Source organism: Galeopterus variegatus, unplaced genomic scaffold, assembly GCF_000696425.1.
Source record: "Galeopterus variegatus unplaced genomic scaffold, G_variegatus-3.0.2 Scaffold3847, whole genome shotgun sequence".
NCBI lineage: Eukaryota > Metazoa > Chordata > Mammalia > Dermoptera > Cynocephalidae > Galeopterus > Galeopterus variegatus.
In genome coordinates, this window is record NW_007729958.1 from 52122 (window position 1) to 68913 (window position 16792).

Consider the following 16792-nt stretch of genomic DNA (forward strand, 5'->3'; position numbering starts at 1 on the left):
TTTTTTTTTTTTTTTTTTTGTCCTTTTTGAGACCGGCCACACCGCGCTGAGCGCACCGGTCATCCCTATATAGGATCCGAACCCGCGGTGGGAGCGCTGCTGCGCCTCCCAGCGCCGCACTCTCCCGAGTGTGCCACGGGCTCGGCCCCAGCTCAGCTATCTAGACAACACCAGACAACCAGACAGGAAACCGTATGCTTCAAACATCTGGAATTTCCCAAATATCCAGATGTTCGATATCATGAAGACTAAATTTACCACTTGAGTGACCTACTTCTTCACTTTTCATTGGGATATTTGCATTCATGTGGACAGTCTTTATTTTTTAGTAATGCTGTAGTGTCTACTTTGGTTTAGTGAATATGGTTCAGCAATCATCTGGAAAATTCAGATGTCAAAAGCCCCCATATGAAAAGAAACTTAGTCATGAGGAAAAATCAGAGCTTTAGGGCTATCAACAGTCCAGTGGTTTTGTCTACGTTGAAAAATTGCTTAACTGTTCAATTTTTTTCGCTTCCATTATTCTGAAAATCATTCTCACAAGAATTATTTTTCCAATTTGGGAATAGATACACAGGCTATTGTATTGGAACCAAGATCCAAGATATGCTTAGAAGATTCTCATCCTTGTAAACCTGGTGTAGGGAGTCTGAACCCGGAGGCTCTTGTGATGTCATGACGTATTTACAATGGACGATGAGTAAGGCCATGGTCACCCTGAATCTCACTGCTGTTAGAAGGAGGGATAGTTCTACAAGCAAGATGTGGTTTACAGTACCTTAAAATATCTCATGATCCGTCAGAAGCTCTCGGTGTGCAGGGCAGGAAGGGGCCAGGGACCAAAAACTGCGACGGGGGAGAGTTCCCTTAAGGAGAGTCAGTCTCAGACATGAAGCCACCAGCAACTTCTCCATCTTCCCACTTTAGTAAGGCCTCTGCCTTCACAAGGGGACATGTCTGTTGTCATGGTTATGGAATGGCAGCAACTACCGTGAACTTCTGCTCTGTAAAAAGGCCAATATTCCTGACGAATCGCTGACAGGTTTCCTTTTCAATCACCATGCTTGGGGCCTCTATATTAATAAAAAACCTCTGTCCCAACACCCAACACCGCTGTGATAACTCTTATCCGTGAGCCTCATTTAAGAGGACTGCTTATTGCTGCTGTGTCTCCAGTCATTGTATGTTACAGAGTGTCTTTGTGCCTGTGTTAGCTCCGGAGTTCAGGAAATGAACGTTTTCTTCAGCCTCTTAGTTTTCATTGCCTGGCAATTGAACATATGTCACACTATGGGAGGCCACTTTTCTACCACTCAATTTTGGTGCTTGTGCCAGGAGTTAGTCCTAAAAATGACTTGCCATGATACCAGCGGTGGTATCTGGGAATATTGTTCAGTAGAGCTTGCTACATCTTGGTGGTAACCACTGAGATGATCACTCAGGAAGGAGAACCATCTTTGTAAACACACACACACACGCGCACACACACACACACACACACAGTGTGATCTCTTCCTCATCTTCTCTTTTTTCTTCTAGACTGCTTATTGGATAAGTAGTCTGATGACTTCTACGCACACACACACACACACAGTGTGATCTCTTCTTCCTCATCTTCTCTTTTTTCTTCTAGACTGCTTATTGGATAAGTAGTCTGATGACTTCTACACATATATCTAGGGCTAACTCCTAAAATTATGACACCAAAAGTTTAGGAAGCAAACTTTATAAGAACATATGGATGCCTGGTTCTCTTGTATGCTCTGAAAATATGATCTCATAATTTCTAGTTACTTCATTTTTACCTTGCAGCTCAAACCTTTCTTTGAAAAAAGAGAAGCAAGTGAGAAAGAACTGTGTTTTTTGCTTATGGGATTGCCTGTTTACTTCTAAGTGAAAATTTAGGCATTAAGAATATCAGACTGGTGCTCTTTGAGCTTGGAACCAAGGTTTTGCAGAGTCTGAGAAGCAGTAGGATAGCTGATTCCACATATAAATGGATCTCAGTTTGGAGCTGGTAATGTCACCACCTGGGAAGGTAATGTCACCACCTAGTCAAATTATTCAATAGCTACATCCATGCAGATTTTACCTCTGAAGTTAAATTATAAACTCAGTTTTTATAAATTAGTTATTACAATGCTGACAGTGTAGTCTCAAGAAATAAAGTAAAGGCAGAAAGTGTACTCAGATCAATTATTACACAGATGACAGTGACATTTTTTCATTTCCAAACACGTGGTTGTGAACACATTTACAGCAAGCCTCATGACCCAGGACCAATTTCTCTGAGCTCCGCAAGCCCCCAGGAATCCACTGACTTTTTCTCTTTTTTTTCAAAGCAGTGCTTACTGGCAAAAACAAATGAGGCAGATGAAGATTCATAGCATGAACGATGAGGAACCAGGCAGCCCGAATTTGTCAGCGCTGTGCTGCACAGAGGGCTTTGTCTGTAGGCCTGGGCGGCGAAGTCTCCTTTTCCACTCCCTGATTAGTTCCCTTGCTCGTTTACAATATTACAAGTCAAGAAATGGCAAGATTTAAAATGTCTGTTGAATTAATTAACTGCAAATCACCTCTAGTAAAGCTTGGCAAGTTCCAAGATGTTTCTGTAAAGAAAAGAAGGGAATCGATAACATCAGCAATACTCAGCTTTGGGACAGTCGAGACCGTGTTTCTGAGCACGACTGGCTTCCCCCTTCTTTTAAATTTCTTCTCACAGAGCACTGAGCCTCTGATTCAGACCAAGGAAAATGTTTCACCCCAGGCTTGCACAACATACTTCGGAAATCCATTTCCTTTTTATGTACAGTACATTAAAAAGGTTAATAAAGGAAGTTGAATATGTTAGTTCTTAGAAAGGAGGATATAAAATGACAATTCCGTCTCTACCTGGCAGGTCTCCTTGGGTTACACGATGCTGTGCTACTGCTCCCAATTTGAATAGAAGAAGAAATCACAGGGGGCTCAATAGAAAACCACAGGTCAAAGGTGAATTGTTAAGTGAAAGTAGTGGTCCCCAACACGATGAAACACAAATGCTCATTTTCCAAAATCACAATGAATTGAAATGCAGTGCTGGTGTTGGTTAAGACACGTGCTAATGATTTGCAATCAAAATAGGAATTTCTTACAATGATAGAAACCCGAAATATGTTTTCTACACACTGAGGGTGTTTTAGAACTTACTGATAAATGAATTAATTTGAAATAATTAAAAGTGTTGATTTGATACAACTCCATATCAGAATGCCACTAGAACAGTTAAATTAAATTAGCTTGAACACATCTCCATTTGTTAATATTTGTAGCACTGACATGAAACAAGAATTTGATTAATTCCATTTTAATGCAAATTGAGCAGTAGAGAGAAGAGAGGACCAACCTGCTTAATTTGGTAGATGGAAGTATAATAAAAACAGGAAACCTTACATTTTCTGAAATTCTAATAACAGAGTAGGTGACAGGCTTCAACAGCACAAGAGAAAATTTTGTTTTGGTAGGTGCTGGCAGTATTTGCTAATTATTTTGATTAATTAGTTTTGATGTTGATTTGTTAAACATGATCTTCGCTCTGTAAACATCATATCAGTAACTACATGCTTCTTCTTGTCGGGTGAAATGGCTGTAAAACAGCAATAATCATGGTAATGAATGTGGCAATGGTGGCATGAACCTAGAAATCATCATACAAACCTAGCAACATCAGGTCAACTCTTATGAATGCTTAATGAGACACCAAGGAATTTTTTGAATTATTCTGTGCTTGTAAAAATTAATATGCTTCTTCCCTCTTTTCTTTTACTTCATAAAGGACCAATAAGTTTATACATTCCCTTACCAGAATTATTTTACTTAAGGAAAATTAGTTACACAAGTTAATAGTGATCTTTAATAGTATGCTTACATCTATTATAATAGTATGCTTACAATGTTAAAATAGCGATGGGAAGCCCACCACTCTGGGCCATATTGCAGGAGTGACTCGAATTGGGTGTAATGCCTGCAGGAGTAGCCATAAGAGGTGGCTCTGTCTGTCCTGAATCCTGACTCCTGAAATTACTGTGGCACAGTGCTGCTCTTCTGGGCACTGGAGTTATGTCTTTAGAACAACCGCCCAGGTTGCAACAGCTGAAGTTTGCATCTGGAAATTTGTTATTGTGAAATAACTGGTATGCTGGAGAAATACAGTATGTGCTAATGAAAGATGCTTTCCTGCAAATCAGAGAAGTAACCTATTGGAAAACTTCACTTTGGAGGCTCCCTAATCGAATGACTTTTTCTGAAAAAATTCTCCCTAATTCATGCTTTTTCCTGAATATCTCCAAAGTTTGTCCAGAGATGATTGTTTTGAGTCAAATTCTATGTACCAAGAGAGTATGTCAGTTATTTTGTTGCTTTATGACTTTGACTCAAAAATATCCTGTGTAGGAGAGCCATAAAAACAAATCATAAAATTGCTTTTCTCTTTATAGGCAGTCATGTAATGTTGATTTATCTTTGTATTTACATCATTACTTTATGTTTGCTTATGGCTTATTGTGAGGCATACACAATACAGTCTTCAAAAATCTTATGTTTCTCTATTTCTTTGATATAGAATTACATATAGTATTGAGAAGAGAGGCAGCAGGGTGGTAGAGTAGAGGAGTTAGAGTCAAAGTCAGAGAACTCTGATTATGCTTCTGATAAACAAATTGTGAGCTGCTCAAATGCAAGATTCCTTTTGCACTGGACGGTGTATTGCCTAGTGGTACTAGTTATAGAGGTCATACTTGTGGAAAGAATGAAATGACTGAGGGAATCAATAAAAGTGTTATGTGTAATCCTGATTATAAAAATTACCTAATCTCTTTGGATCTCAGTTGTCTTATCTATAGAATAAAGGTGATGAAGTAACAGATTTCTTTTAGATGCTATTTTCTATGAAAGTTAGTGACTTCTAATTTAACATATGTTCATAAAGATCTGCTTAAATCAAAGTGGGAAGATAGATGATTGCTTGTATACATTACATTCAAACTGATCACTGAAGATTTTTTAAAAATAAACACCAGGGTTGAGAAAGTTTTGGGTTTATTATTGGCTACCTGTTTAGCATCAATTCAAACAACACACACGGCTTACTATGCAACAACATTATTGAATGAGTAACAACTCTGTCATCCTGTAGACTTCCAGACATGCTACATCTAAAGTGAGAAGGGAAATAACACATCAATTATTTTATAATTCAATTAAACAAATATTTGGTAAACAGTTGCTGTATTTTTTGCAGCTAACCCTTCAATCTAGATAAGTTTCCTAGATTTATACTATTTCAAGCTAGTGGTTTAATAACCCTCTTAAGTATTAAATTTTGTGACCTATAAAATATTAAATAAAATTTAGGGGAACATTATGGCAATGGAACAGAATTACCTTATAATATAAAAATAATGTCACTTCAAAGATTTAGATCTCCTTCCTTCCTTCCTTCCTTCCTCTTCTCCTTCTTTCCCTCTTTTTTCTTTTTCTCCCTCTCCTCCTTCTCTCTCTCTTTCTCTCTCTCTCCCTCTCTCTCTCGCTATCAGAATGCCAAAGAAGATAGTGGAATTTAATTAGTTTTCAGTCTGCCTGACTGGATGACAGTAGCATACACATATAGAATGCAAGAAAAGCATCAGGTTAATTTATATTTATCACTTAATTTAGTGCTGAGAAGAGCCATGGAGGGGAGGACAGTTGTCTGGAATGGAACAACAGCATTTATCTGCTTACTGTGAATTAGAGGGTTGAAAATTCAGTTACAGGTGATAGAGACCTCCACTTCTTACCATAGACTTTTTCATTTTTAACTGTTCATTTTGAATGTTTGAATTTTATGTAAAACTTTCTTTGAAAAATTTGAATTTTAGATCATGATTCTATTTTTCCCAAAGATTTGCCAAATCTGAAATAGATTTTGGTGGGAATACCCACTGGTCTTCTAGATGGGGTTGTCGTTCTTAAAAGCTGTGCTCAATTCTCGGATCCATGGTTTGCTAGCTGTGGGACCTTTGGCAAGCTGCTTAATGTCTCCTCCGCCATCTGTAAATGACACTCAAATCATAGGCGGTGTAAGGACTACATGAGATCACATAGATAAAGCTCTTTAGCACAGCAAGAGACACACAATCAGCTCTCAGTTGCGACAAACTACTGTCAATATGGGAAACAAAACTGCAAGGAAACCTAGAGGGGAATAAAATAACCAAAGCAAAAATTTGATTTAGTTTGTTTCTGACTTAGGCTATGTCAGTATATTATGAAACATTTTAGCAAAACCACTAGACACTTCAGGGACATTAAGCCATCCCTTATATAGCAGAACATAGGCCACAAAGTTGACTGAAGTTTTACATTTCTGGGTTAGATCGCTGCATGCATTCTAACAAAAGTCTGATTTTTTCCCTGTGGAATTTAGAGAAAGAGCTTCAGATGGCTGGTGAAGTGCCATGACATCTCAAACACTCTGGGGAGCATTTCTGAACTCATCATTTCTGTGGGCAAATGGCTGGTTGCCACGTCTTCCACGTGGCTTTCTGCTGGAGAGCAGGCTGTTTGCCAGCTACCCTAATTGCTACAATTAGCAAAATTAAATGGCTCATTATGTTTTGATACAATTCCACCCACATTCTGCAGTTTTACTTTAGGATGAGTAATGACACTGTTGAGACTGTAGATCACAGGCACATACTGAGAGTCTTTCCTTGTGCCCATTTTTAGGACGGCAAATGGACAAGATGTTTGTGAACAGAGAAAGCTTTGCAGAGGCCTAGCACTGCCACACAGGGGCCTGAGCAGCGAGAGAAGAGGCCACCCAAATGTTCAGATCATTTCACGGCCTGATACAGGTCAGGAAGAGAGACTTGAACATAGGACACAGAGTGAATTGGTCCATCCCTAGTCATTTTGGAACACTCGAGCATCAGGTGGGAGAAGTGTTATGAATTACAAGCTTGCAAAAGCAATCATTTTTGTTTTCAAGAGTGACATTGGATGGCCAAGATAAAGGAACGTGAGTTGATCAACATTCATCACTGAAATCATGAAAATGACCCCCTCAGTCCTGCTGTGCTTTCGCCATGTGCTTCAACCATCCTCTGAGCTATATTCTGAAAGACAGTCTGAGCTATTTTTAAAAAGGCTTTAAGGAATTCTCCTTAGAAACATAAAAATGTGGGCATCTCATCCAAGCTTTATATAGAAACAGCAATGGCTAATGGCAAAGATGTGTGGAGAATGCAAGAGAGTGTATATTTAGTCTAGAAAATGGCTCATTAGAAAAAAAAATCTCTGGGTTCTTGTCTAAACATTGTGTCAGAACTTGTTTCCACTCGATGGCATTTGCTACATTTAAAAGCAAATGTGTAACCTTACACAATCCCGGAAAGGCCATCAGAGGTTTTCTTTCCTCAATTCAATCTGTTCAGAGCAAGAAACTTTGAGATGACACAGAACTATTCCACTCAGCTGCTTAAAAGATAAGATCTTTAAGGAGTGATAAAGCTATGAAGCACTGAATTATATCCAGGTATTTCCAACTGAAGTTCACAAGTGTGTTGTTGTCTTATAGACATGGACTGTATGTAAGCTTGGGCTGATTTGGACGAAGAAGTAGGAAAAAGCTTATCTACAAGTTCATGTGTCAATAACATACCACTTCATATGCATTAAAAGGCAGTATGTAGTTTATCTTTTTCATCTCTGTTACTTTAGCTGGGAAAGTATTTATATATATATACAAATATAAATATGTATATACACACACATTATATGTATGAGTTAAAAAGTTCATTGAGTTTTTAATTATTCCCACTTACTTTTAATTGGTTAGTGTTATCGCTTCATTTACTCAGTGACCAAAATAAATTGGGCATTTAGAAATTAACCATAAGTACTTCATTTTACTTTTATATTCAGATTATCTTTGTAGTTCATTTTTGTTAATTCTGGAATTACATATTCTTGCCACGTCAATAAGAGAATTTATTTCATTTGTTGCATTAACAGCATGCATCATAAATGAATAGTAACTGAGTGTCTGCAAAGTCAACATTGCTGAACTAGACAATACAAAGGTAGGTAGGACAATGCAAATGTGTGAAGAGGATTTAAAGGACATAGTCATTTGGGGGGACCAAACTTTGACTTATATGGAAAAACTTTTTTCTTCCACACCAATACTTAAAGTGTCAATATGGTTAAGATATATATGTATAAGTGTGTGTACACACACATACACATATTCTTTAAATATGGTTTCATTTAGAAATGCTAGTTTGAAAATAAAAAAAATTATATTTTTCCTTTAGAAAATCCCATGATCATATGCAAAAATTGAATGCTAAGAGCAGACTCCTAAATGGAATCACAGTGAACTTAGGCACAGGAAGTCTGAACCCACAGATAAAGAATCCAGCATTTCCAATTTGTGTGCTAACCATAGCTCATCCCTTTCAGATCCACCCTTTACTCTCTGTAGAGGGTTTAATGGCAAATTAAAAATAAAATCTTAGAATTAAAATATAAATATGAAAATCAAACTTTGTTCCTTTGTACATTGACAATGTCTCTTTAAATTCTAATACTTTAAACTCTCTGTTATCTGTGCATCTAGAAACTAATAAAAGTTGTTATTACCACACAGTGTGATGGCAGTGCAGGGCTTTCTGCATCACAGAAGCAAGATGAAATCAGGAGTAAGTTCTTTTGTTCTTGTTATCTTTTGAAAGGTTATAATTTGTAACACAATGGACATATCATTTCCTTAACAAGACTTCATGGCTAACTAAAACATCATAATCAAGTATGTCCGATAACAGAGTATTTATAGTATTTGGGAAATCATTGAGAATTTCAAACTTCTTACGCCCTTCTGGCTGCCAATCTCACCTCTAAAACAAAGCACAGTATGTTACTTTTTATTTACACAGTATTCATTTTACCTCTTAACATATTAAATGAGGGATCAAGTTGACAAATGATTTAGAACTTACATGACTGAAGAGTGTTGGGACCTGTCGGGTTTGTGTTGATTGACAGTATTTTACTGTAATCTGTTATTTACTTATGGAATCAAAGGTATAGTTCAATTGAGAAATTCAATTTCCAAAGATCATCAATTAAAAGTTGTCTCGGAAATCATGAAACTTATTTAACAACTCATGCACAAAAATGAATTTGCCAAAATTATCATTTTTCCATCTACAATGGAGGTGAAATATTTTCACCCTGTGCTGACAAGAAGAGTGTCCTCCTGGGCCTTTACAGGTGAGCAGGTAATCTTTCCACATCGCAACAAAAGATTAGTATTTTTTAGTGGAAATGTTGATTGGAGGATCAAATCATGGAGTACTGGGAACTATGTCTACTTATAAAAATTGTCTATTTAAAAAAAACTGCTTTGGGGCTTTGTACCAAAAGAAGGTGAGCAGGTAATCTTTCCACATCGCAACAAAAGATTAGTATTTTTTAGTGGAAATGTTGATTGGAGGATCAAATCATGGAGTACTGGGAAGTATGTCTACTTATAAAAATTGTCTATTTAAAAAAAACTGCTTTGGGGCTTTGTACCAAAAGAAGTCCTGGGTTGAGCCCTCTGTTATTTCCTGTAGATGCTATTGTGGGGACAGCAGTCTCTGGATGACACACTCATTATATGTGGTAGCTGTTTGACTATTTTAAGTGAATTGGGCAGTCCAAATAACTGAATAATTAAGTTGAACTGACTTTTTCCTTTTTTTAATGGCTTGACTAGTATTTAATATATTACTTGGGTTAATATAAAACCAGGGAAGGAAGTTTAAGATCTTCCACTGTGGTCAGGTTTGCTATAATGGATGGATGAAAGTAATCACTTACATCTTTGTTTTCCTGGGAAACATTGGCCAGTCTTGTCAAGCCCTTTCTAGTTAAGCTGATTCTCTCTTCACCTGATATTCTGATAGCACCCCTGGCCAGGTTCCTGGGGGCACCAACTTGCAAAGTAGGGTGATCTTGCAAGAGACAAGTGTTTTCAATCTGCCAAGGCAGGCTGATGGAATTTGAGGACCAGTTTCTGATATCCCAAGTAATTATGATACTTAAAATATTTTAAATGATACCAGGTTTATAAAAAAAGTGATGATGCCTATATGTATACCCTATACTTTTATTACAAAAATATTGAAATAATCCATGAGTTATTCCACTCTGCACCAACTATAAAAAAATACTATCAAAGTTTGACCGGCACTTTTAATGCAACAAAAAGCACCATGACTGAGGACACTGAGAAAAGAAAGCAGGGGAATGTTTACTTGCTGTACGGAGGTATTTAAAACCCAGAAGATTGTTGTAAGAGAGCGACTTTACAGATGATTCAAATACAAATCTTAGCTGGATATAGTGGTAAGCCCTCAAATCAGTCCAGAAGGGTTTTCTCATAGCATATTCACTGCATTTGTCTGCTCATACTTACTAAAAAGTGTCCCAAAGCCTCTAAAAGACATATCACTTTGACCTTGGATTAGGGGGCAAAAGTCTGTACAAGGAGGAGAACATCATTGTTCATTCTCTTGTCTGCTTTCGGGGAGCTCACGCCACTCGTTCTCGGCTGTTTGGGGCTTCCATGTCAGTCCTGTGGTTGGACAGTGTTTGGCACTAGAAAGGAGTGGCGTGGCATCTTCTGGAACCCTGCCTGCCTACGTTCACACAGAGCCAACCATTCTGCAATCATTCTGCGCCCTGAAACGGACCCAGCTACAGCCCCGTCCTCTCCTGCTGCTCCGTCTTTACATGCCAATGGGAGCTGCACATGTCTGCAAATCAGCCTCTCATTTTGCCTTTCCCCCCACTTCCTCTTTGTGTACTTATTGAATTTTTGCAATTGAATACTGAGTCATGATTATCATTTAATTTACATCACGAAGTTATTGAGCTCCTTGGTCTTGTCGAAAGCCATACATATGCTGCATAGGATTTCTGTCATAAAAGATGTTCTCAACTGAAAATTTAAAATAAAAAACAAATATGTAGAAAGCAAACCATTCCATCAATGCTAATACATGTGTAAACACACTCGAGTTTGCTCTCCATTGGATACATTTTTCACACACGGTATTGGTTTCCAAAGGAGAAAATGGTTTATGAATTATTTTCTAAGCAGTACCACATTTTTTTTTTCCAGGAGTCTTGAGGGATGTATTCTGTCCATCTCTGTTTTTATATTCTTGTAGGAATCAGAGCTTTGCACCAGGAAAAATCACCTTAGCTATTTTGACAGAAGACCGGTGTTATTTGTATGTGTTAGTGTGTTAGTGTATGTAGGTGTGTGTATGTATGTGTATAACTGAATATATTTTTATGCAAAGATCAGTTAACTCCATCAAAACACTATTGAATAGAGGCATAATTTTCCATCATAATAGTACCCTCTTGGTTTGTGCACTCCAAGACCATGCAGGAGTTCGGTAGCAACAAAGAATCATACTAAGCTGGCGTCATTCCTTCAGATGAATTAAGAGACCCTCAATTGAATAGAGGCATAATTTTCCATCATAATAGTACCCTCTTGGTTTGTGCACTCCAAGACCATGCAGGAGTTTGGTAGCAACAAAGAATCATACTAAGCTGGCGTCATTCCTTCAGATGAATTAAGAGACCCTCAGGCACTGCCGGCTTGAAAAGTGACTAGCAGCAGGCAGTCAGCTGACAGAGGATCAAACAATAATCAGGATGAAAGTCCTACTAAGAACATTACAGCTTGTTGCCCTACTCTAGGATGAAGTGTCATTATTGCCACAGCCCAGCTGTCACCCCCATCTGGATGTTGTGACTCCTGCAAGTCGTTTTGTTTTATAAAGTGGTTTCATACTCCAACCGCTCCTGTATAAGGGCGTCATCTTTGTACTGCAGCTTTGGAGGAGATGGGGAACATTCAAAGGCTAAAATAGCCTTTCGTAGGCTTCGGTCCAAAACGTGTCTCTCCCACGCTGGGTACCTATTCCTGAACAGGTCAATTTTAATGACTGATTCTTCAATCCGTGGTGGGCGAGATGATGGGGTGGATGGGGCAGTGGGCCTCACCTGAAAGACAGGTACACACCCATCCCGCTCTGCAAATTTCTGATCCCGGTCGCTGACAACACTGCGGTTGTTGGAGATGGACCGTAGGGTGCTTGTGGCCACTTCTGGAGGCAGAGTGAAGGCAGTGGCTGGGTCCTCACAAGCACAACTTGGTGACTGCCCGAATCTGGGTCCGTTGGGGTGAAAGAAGGCATAATACATCAGCATAAAAACAACACCAGTTAAGAAGCTGCTGAACACCACACAAAGCGCTGGGATGGCAAATGCATCTGCGATCTGGGGAGCCTTGTAGAGGTACCAGAGGGCACTCAAGGCTGTGTTTTCCAAAAGGATCACAAAATAGTAAATGAATAGCCTGCAGCGTGTCCTGCCTTCCTTGACATTGAACCAACTGAAAATATAGATGATCCCCACCACCATGTCGAACACAATCTCTTCCCATTTGGTGATACAGAATTCTGTCTCACAGTGGACGATCCAGAAGGTCATGATGCACCAGTGAAGGACAATGAAGATCCCGAAGTACAGCTGGAAAACCGAAGCGAAGAGGGCAAAGGTGATGACCCTGGCCGCGATGGTGAAGAAGTGCCAGCAGAACTGGATGATGACGGCCATGTAGCTGATGGGCTTCTTGTCATCACGAGAGTCCCGCAGGGCCTTCTGGTAAGAGGCCAAGGCCCAGGCCAAGGACACGAGGGAGGCTGCCGCTGTGAAACCTACAAAGGCAAGCAGGGAGACATTCTGTCAAAGGCGAGATGCAGTGATGCCCCGTGAAGTCAAGTCACATGGGGCTGGGGGCTTGCGGCAGGCTTAATTTCTCCGAGTTAACACTCAGATGGGGATCCTAGCATCTGTCCTTTCTGAGGCCCCAACCACATGGGGAAGTCATGAAGTGAACGGGAATGCTACTCGAGACCAGCGTGAGGTTTGAGGTCTGGAAATGGGGTGGGGTTTAACTTGCTGTATATTTGATGTAAATAGACTAGGCAGGTAGTTTTGTGTAGTGGGAAAAATAACCGTGGACTGGAGGTTGACAGAACTGGGGTGCTGTTTCAACCATGCAACTGGGGTGCAGGTGAATGACCTGCATGATCTTGGGCAATCATTTAAACAGCTGTCCTCATTTATAAAGTGGGTGATCTCCAAGGCTCCCTTTCAGTTTAGAGATTCTGGGATTAAAAGGGACACAAGAAACTTGAGGACTAGGTGGTTTACTTTCTGGTTCTTTTTTTTTATATTTAAAATTTTCATTCTTTTATTTAACGTAATTTATTCAATTAGATTTGTAAATAACATTTTTTTGATGTTTTAAATGAATATATTTGTGTATTTTTGTGAAGCATTTGGAATATTTATAAAGTATAATGTTAGACAACAACAAAAAAGTACTAATTAAACATTCATAGTCACGTTCACATCTCCTTCATATTAATGTCTGAGAAATTTCTTCTCAAATTAACCCCCATGGAGTAAAAGTCTGTGTAAACAGATGGACCTTGCACTGTGCCCTAAAGGTCAGCGGGCGGGAGGGAGCACTGTGTGTTTGGCAGCAAATCCCTAAGTCAAGAACCAGTGTAGTTCATTGACAAAAGAGAGTTTACTCTTTCTTAAAAATAAGAGAAGACATCCATAGAACGTCCTTGGCAATGTTTCTTGTGACACCCGTTGTGTAGTTTGTCCTAATGTAATCTGATGACTCTAGCTACAGCTTTTGTCTGTTTCTTACTGCCTTTGCCTTAAAAGAAGAAATATCTGCTCACTGTCATTCATCCCTTAGCCTTTCAAAAATTAAAGATTATACTGAAATCACTTTTTGTTTTCTCTTATTATATCAGCCCCATTTGGTCAGTATTCCCTCTAAAAGTAGGTTTCCAAATTTAAAAAAATCATTTTATTGCTTTCCTCTATTCTTGTTCCATCTATTGTGTCTCAGAGTTCACCCCAGTCATCCAGACATGGACAGGGTTCACCTTAATACACCGGCTGCCTTTAGGAGAGAGCTTTTGGGGAATTCTCCTCTGTCATTGAATCGTTATGTCAACCTGCATTGCACCTGGTGTACTTGAGCTGTGCCAAGACGTACAGAGACTAAGAATGGTCTCATGTATTGCAAAGTCCAGCTGGCTTTTTTTCACCAAATCTATGATTAATCATAACCAGGCCACATTATAGTCTTTCTCCTTTTTGGGATATAATACATGATGTGTTGATTGCCAAAAGCTTATGATGGAATTGGTTTGTTTTTTTTAAAAAAGTTTTTATAGAGGAAAGCTGTTGTCTATAATTCTTGAAAAATTAAAAAAAAAAAAAAGACTGTTGTGGAAAAGGGCCACACTAATTTATAGAAAAAACAATCTATCCCAATAATCATTTCTTACACATCCTCCTTGGGTAAGGTGAACTCCAAAAAACAATTATTGATAAAGAAAATATTTTCCAACAGCCACTTCTCATGCATTTTCCCAATAAATCCTGCAGAACATCCAGACACGTTACACAGACTTTCAGGTTTTTTTGTGGCGAGTACAAAATCTTCCTGAACTATAAATCACAGGCAGCTACGGTGACATTTCTATGTCAGTCAGACACCAATACACAAAGGAGTTTATAATCATTTAATTTCTATGCGATGCAAAACACCAACATCAGTTATAAAGCAAATGCAGGAGTGAAAGAGAGGGAAGGAAGAAAAGTTTAAAAATGAAGAAAGAGGGTGAGAGGATGGGGAATAAAAGGTGATGGGATGATGGATGGCTACGTGAGCAGCATGTTTATTATTAGTTTGGGGTATAAGAACAAAAGAGTGTGACACTTAATTTCAACACCTTTGTATGGCCTTAAAAGCCGTTCATAATTCGCTCCTTATCTGTACCATTTGCAAACTTGTAGCTCCCCGAATAGACTGTGCTCTCTGTGCTTTTAAACTGGGCGCCCCGCGCTGATTCTGCACTAGAGCAAACGCCCCTCCGCGTGTCACACGCCCGCTTCCTTGCGGAGAGCGCTGGAGCACAGCGCCACCTTCAGGAAGGTGGCTGCATTGTTGATCGGGGTCGTGCAAAACCCGAAGAGTGAGCTGCGGGATATACAGAATGGTTCCACCAGATTGCACAGGAAGATGTTATTCTAGGCTGTTTCCCAGAGCAATGAAAAGTAGTAACAAACTTGAAGTACACAGCATCATAACATCTGTTGCAGATTTAAAAGAATAGAAATATTAGCCTCTTCCAAATTCCCCCATAATCTTCACCCCTTTTATTGCAGGCCCTGAAAGAGTAATTTGACCTACCTTTGCCAGTCCAGGAACGTGGTAAGATGATATTGGGCTAGTAGAAAAATGAAGACTTTCTATCAGCCTTGCTTACTATACATATTACAGTTAAAAGAACCTATACCGAAGGGACATTTCATGACCATCGTGACCACTGTCTTTATGAATTCTCTACTTTAGCAACAGTTGGAATTTCTCTTCTTCATTTGATTGTGATTTTCTTTCTCTTCTCTTTAACAATTAATTTTTATAAGACAAATATATGCGTGAACAGAAAAAAGGGGCCATTTTAGAGTTAAGTCCCTCAGTACTCCTTATTTCAAATTTACACCTGCCGTGGGACACTTAGTTCTTTTGCTGTTTATGCAGATAATATGAGCTTGGTGGTTTCCAATACCTAAATAGACCCCCTCAGCAAGGCACTCATTGCAGTATAGTTCTCTGGAGCTTCTGATCTGTGCTGGCACAGTGTTGGAGCACAGATCTCTGACCACAGACCACCCCTTCAGCACATAATGCATGTGTTAAGTTTTTATTTGGAGATAATTTCAAACTTACAGAAGAACTGCAAGTATAGAAATAGTGCATTGAACACCTATATACCCTTTGCCCAGATTGTCATTTGTCCTCGTTTGCTTTGCCATTGCCTCTCTCTCTTTCTCTTTCTCTCACACACATGTACATATATATATACACACACACACATGCACATATATATATACACACACACACATGCAATGATTTGAGAGTAAATTGCATACATCATGGCCCTTTACCCCCAAATACATCAGTGTTTATTTCCTGTGAATAGGGATATTCTCTTACATAACCACAGTAAAGTTATCAACCTCAGTCAATTTAACATCAATACAGTACTTTCTTCTAATCCACCATAAATTGTCAATTTCATCAATTGATATTAACAATGTCCATTCCAGAATTTTTCACTCTGGCACAGGATTGAATCTGGAATCAGGTATTGCATTTAGTTGTCATATCAATTTTGTTTTCTTTAATCTGACATAGTTTTACAGACTTTCTTCAGCTTTTACATTAACATTTTTTGAAGAGTACAGTACCTCAAAAAGAAAGAAAGAAAGAAGGAAAGAAATAAAGAACGAACGAAAGCAAAAAAGAAAGAATGAGTTCCTCATTTTGGGTTCATTTGCTGTTTCCTCATGGTTAGATTCGGGTTATGCATTTAAGGCAAGAATACATAAGAGACATTGAACAATATCTTTTATTTATTTATTTATTTTTTCCTTTTTGTCTTTTTTTTCGTGACCGGCTATGGATCGCAACCCTCAGTGTCGCGCCCGTACCAGACTGGGACCGGCAACGGGATCGCAACCCTTGGTGTCACGCCCGCCCCTCGCTCAGCCAGTGAGTGGGAACCAGTCTGTATGTGGGATCCGAACCCTCGGCGGGAGCGCC

The 16792-nt window shown here is 39.0% G+C and overlaps 1 protein-coding gene across 1 annotated transcript in view; it reads right to left on the bottom strand.

The window, feature by feature from the left end:
• Window positions 1-96: 96 nt before the first annotated feature.
• LOC103601715 (XK-related protein 4-like) overlaps window positions 97-16792 on the bottom strand; it is a 41052-nt gene continuing 24356 nt past the window's right edge. The window contains exons 2-5 of the mRNA XM_008586138.1: window positions 11667-12806; window positions 9886-11530; window positions 2353-2609; window positions 97-1004 (exon numbers count right to left, since the gene is read on the bottom strand). Coding sequence (XP_008584360.1) covers window positions 11860-12806 — 947 coding nt within the window. The 3' untranslated portion in view covers window positions 97-1004; window positions 2353-2609; window positions 9886-11530; window positions 11667-11859. The remainder of the gene's footprint in view (window positions 1005-2352; window positions 2610-9885; window positions 11531-11666; window positions 12807-16792) is intronic.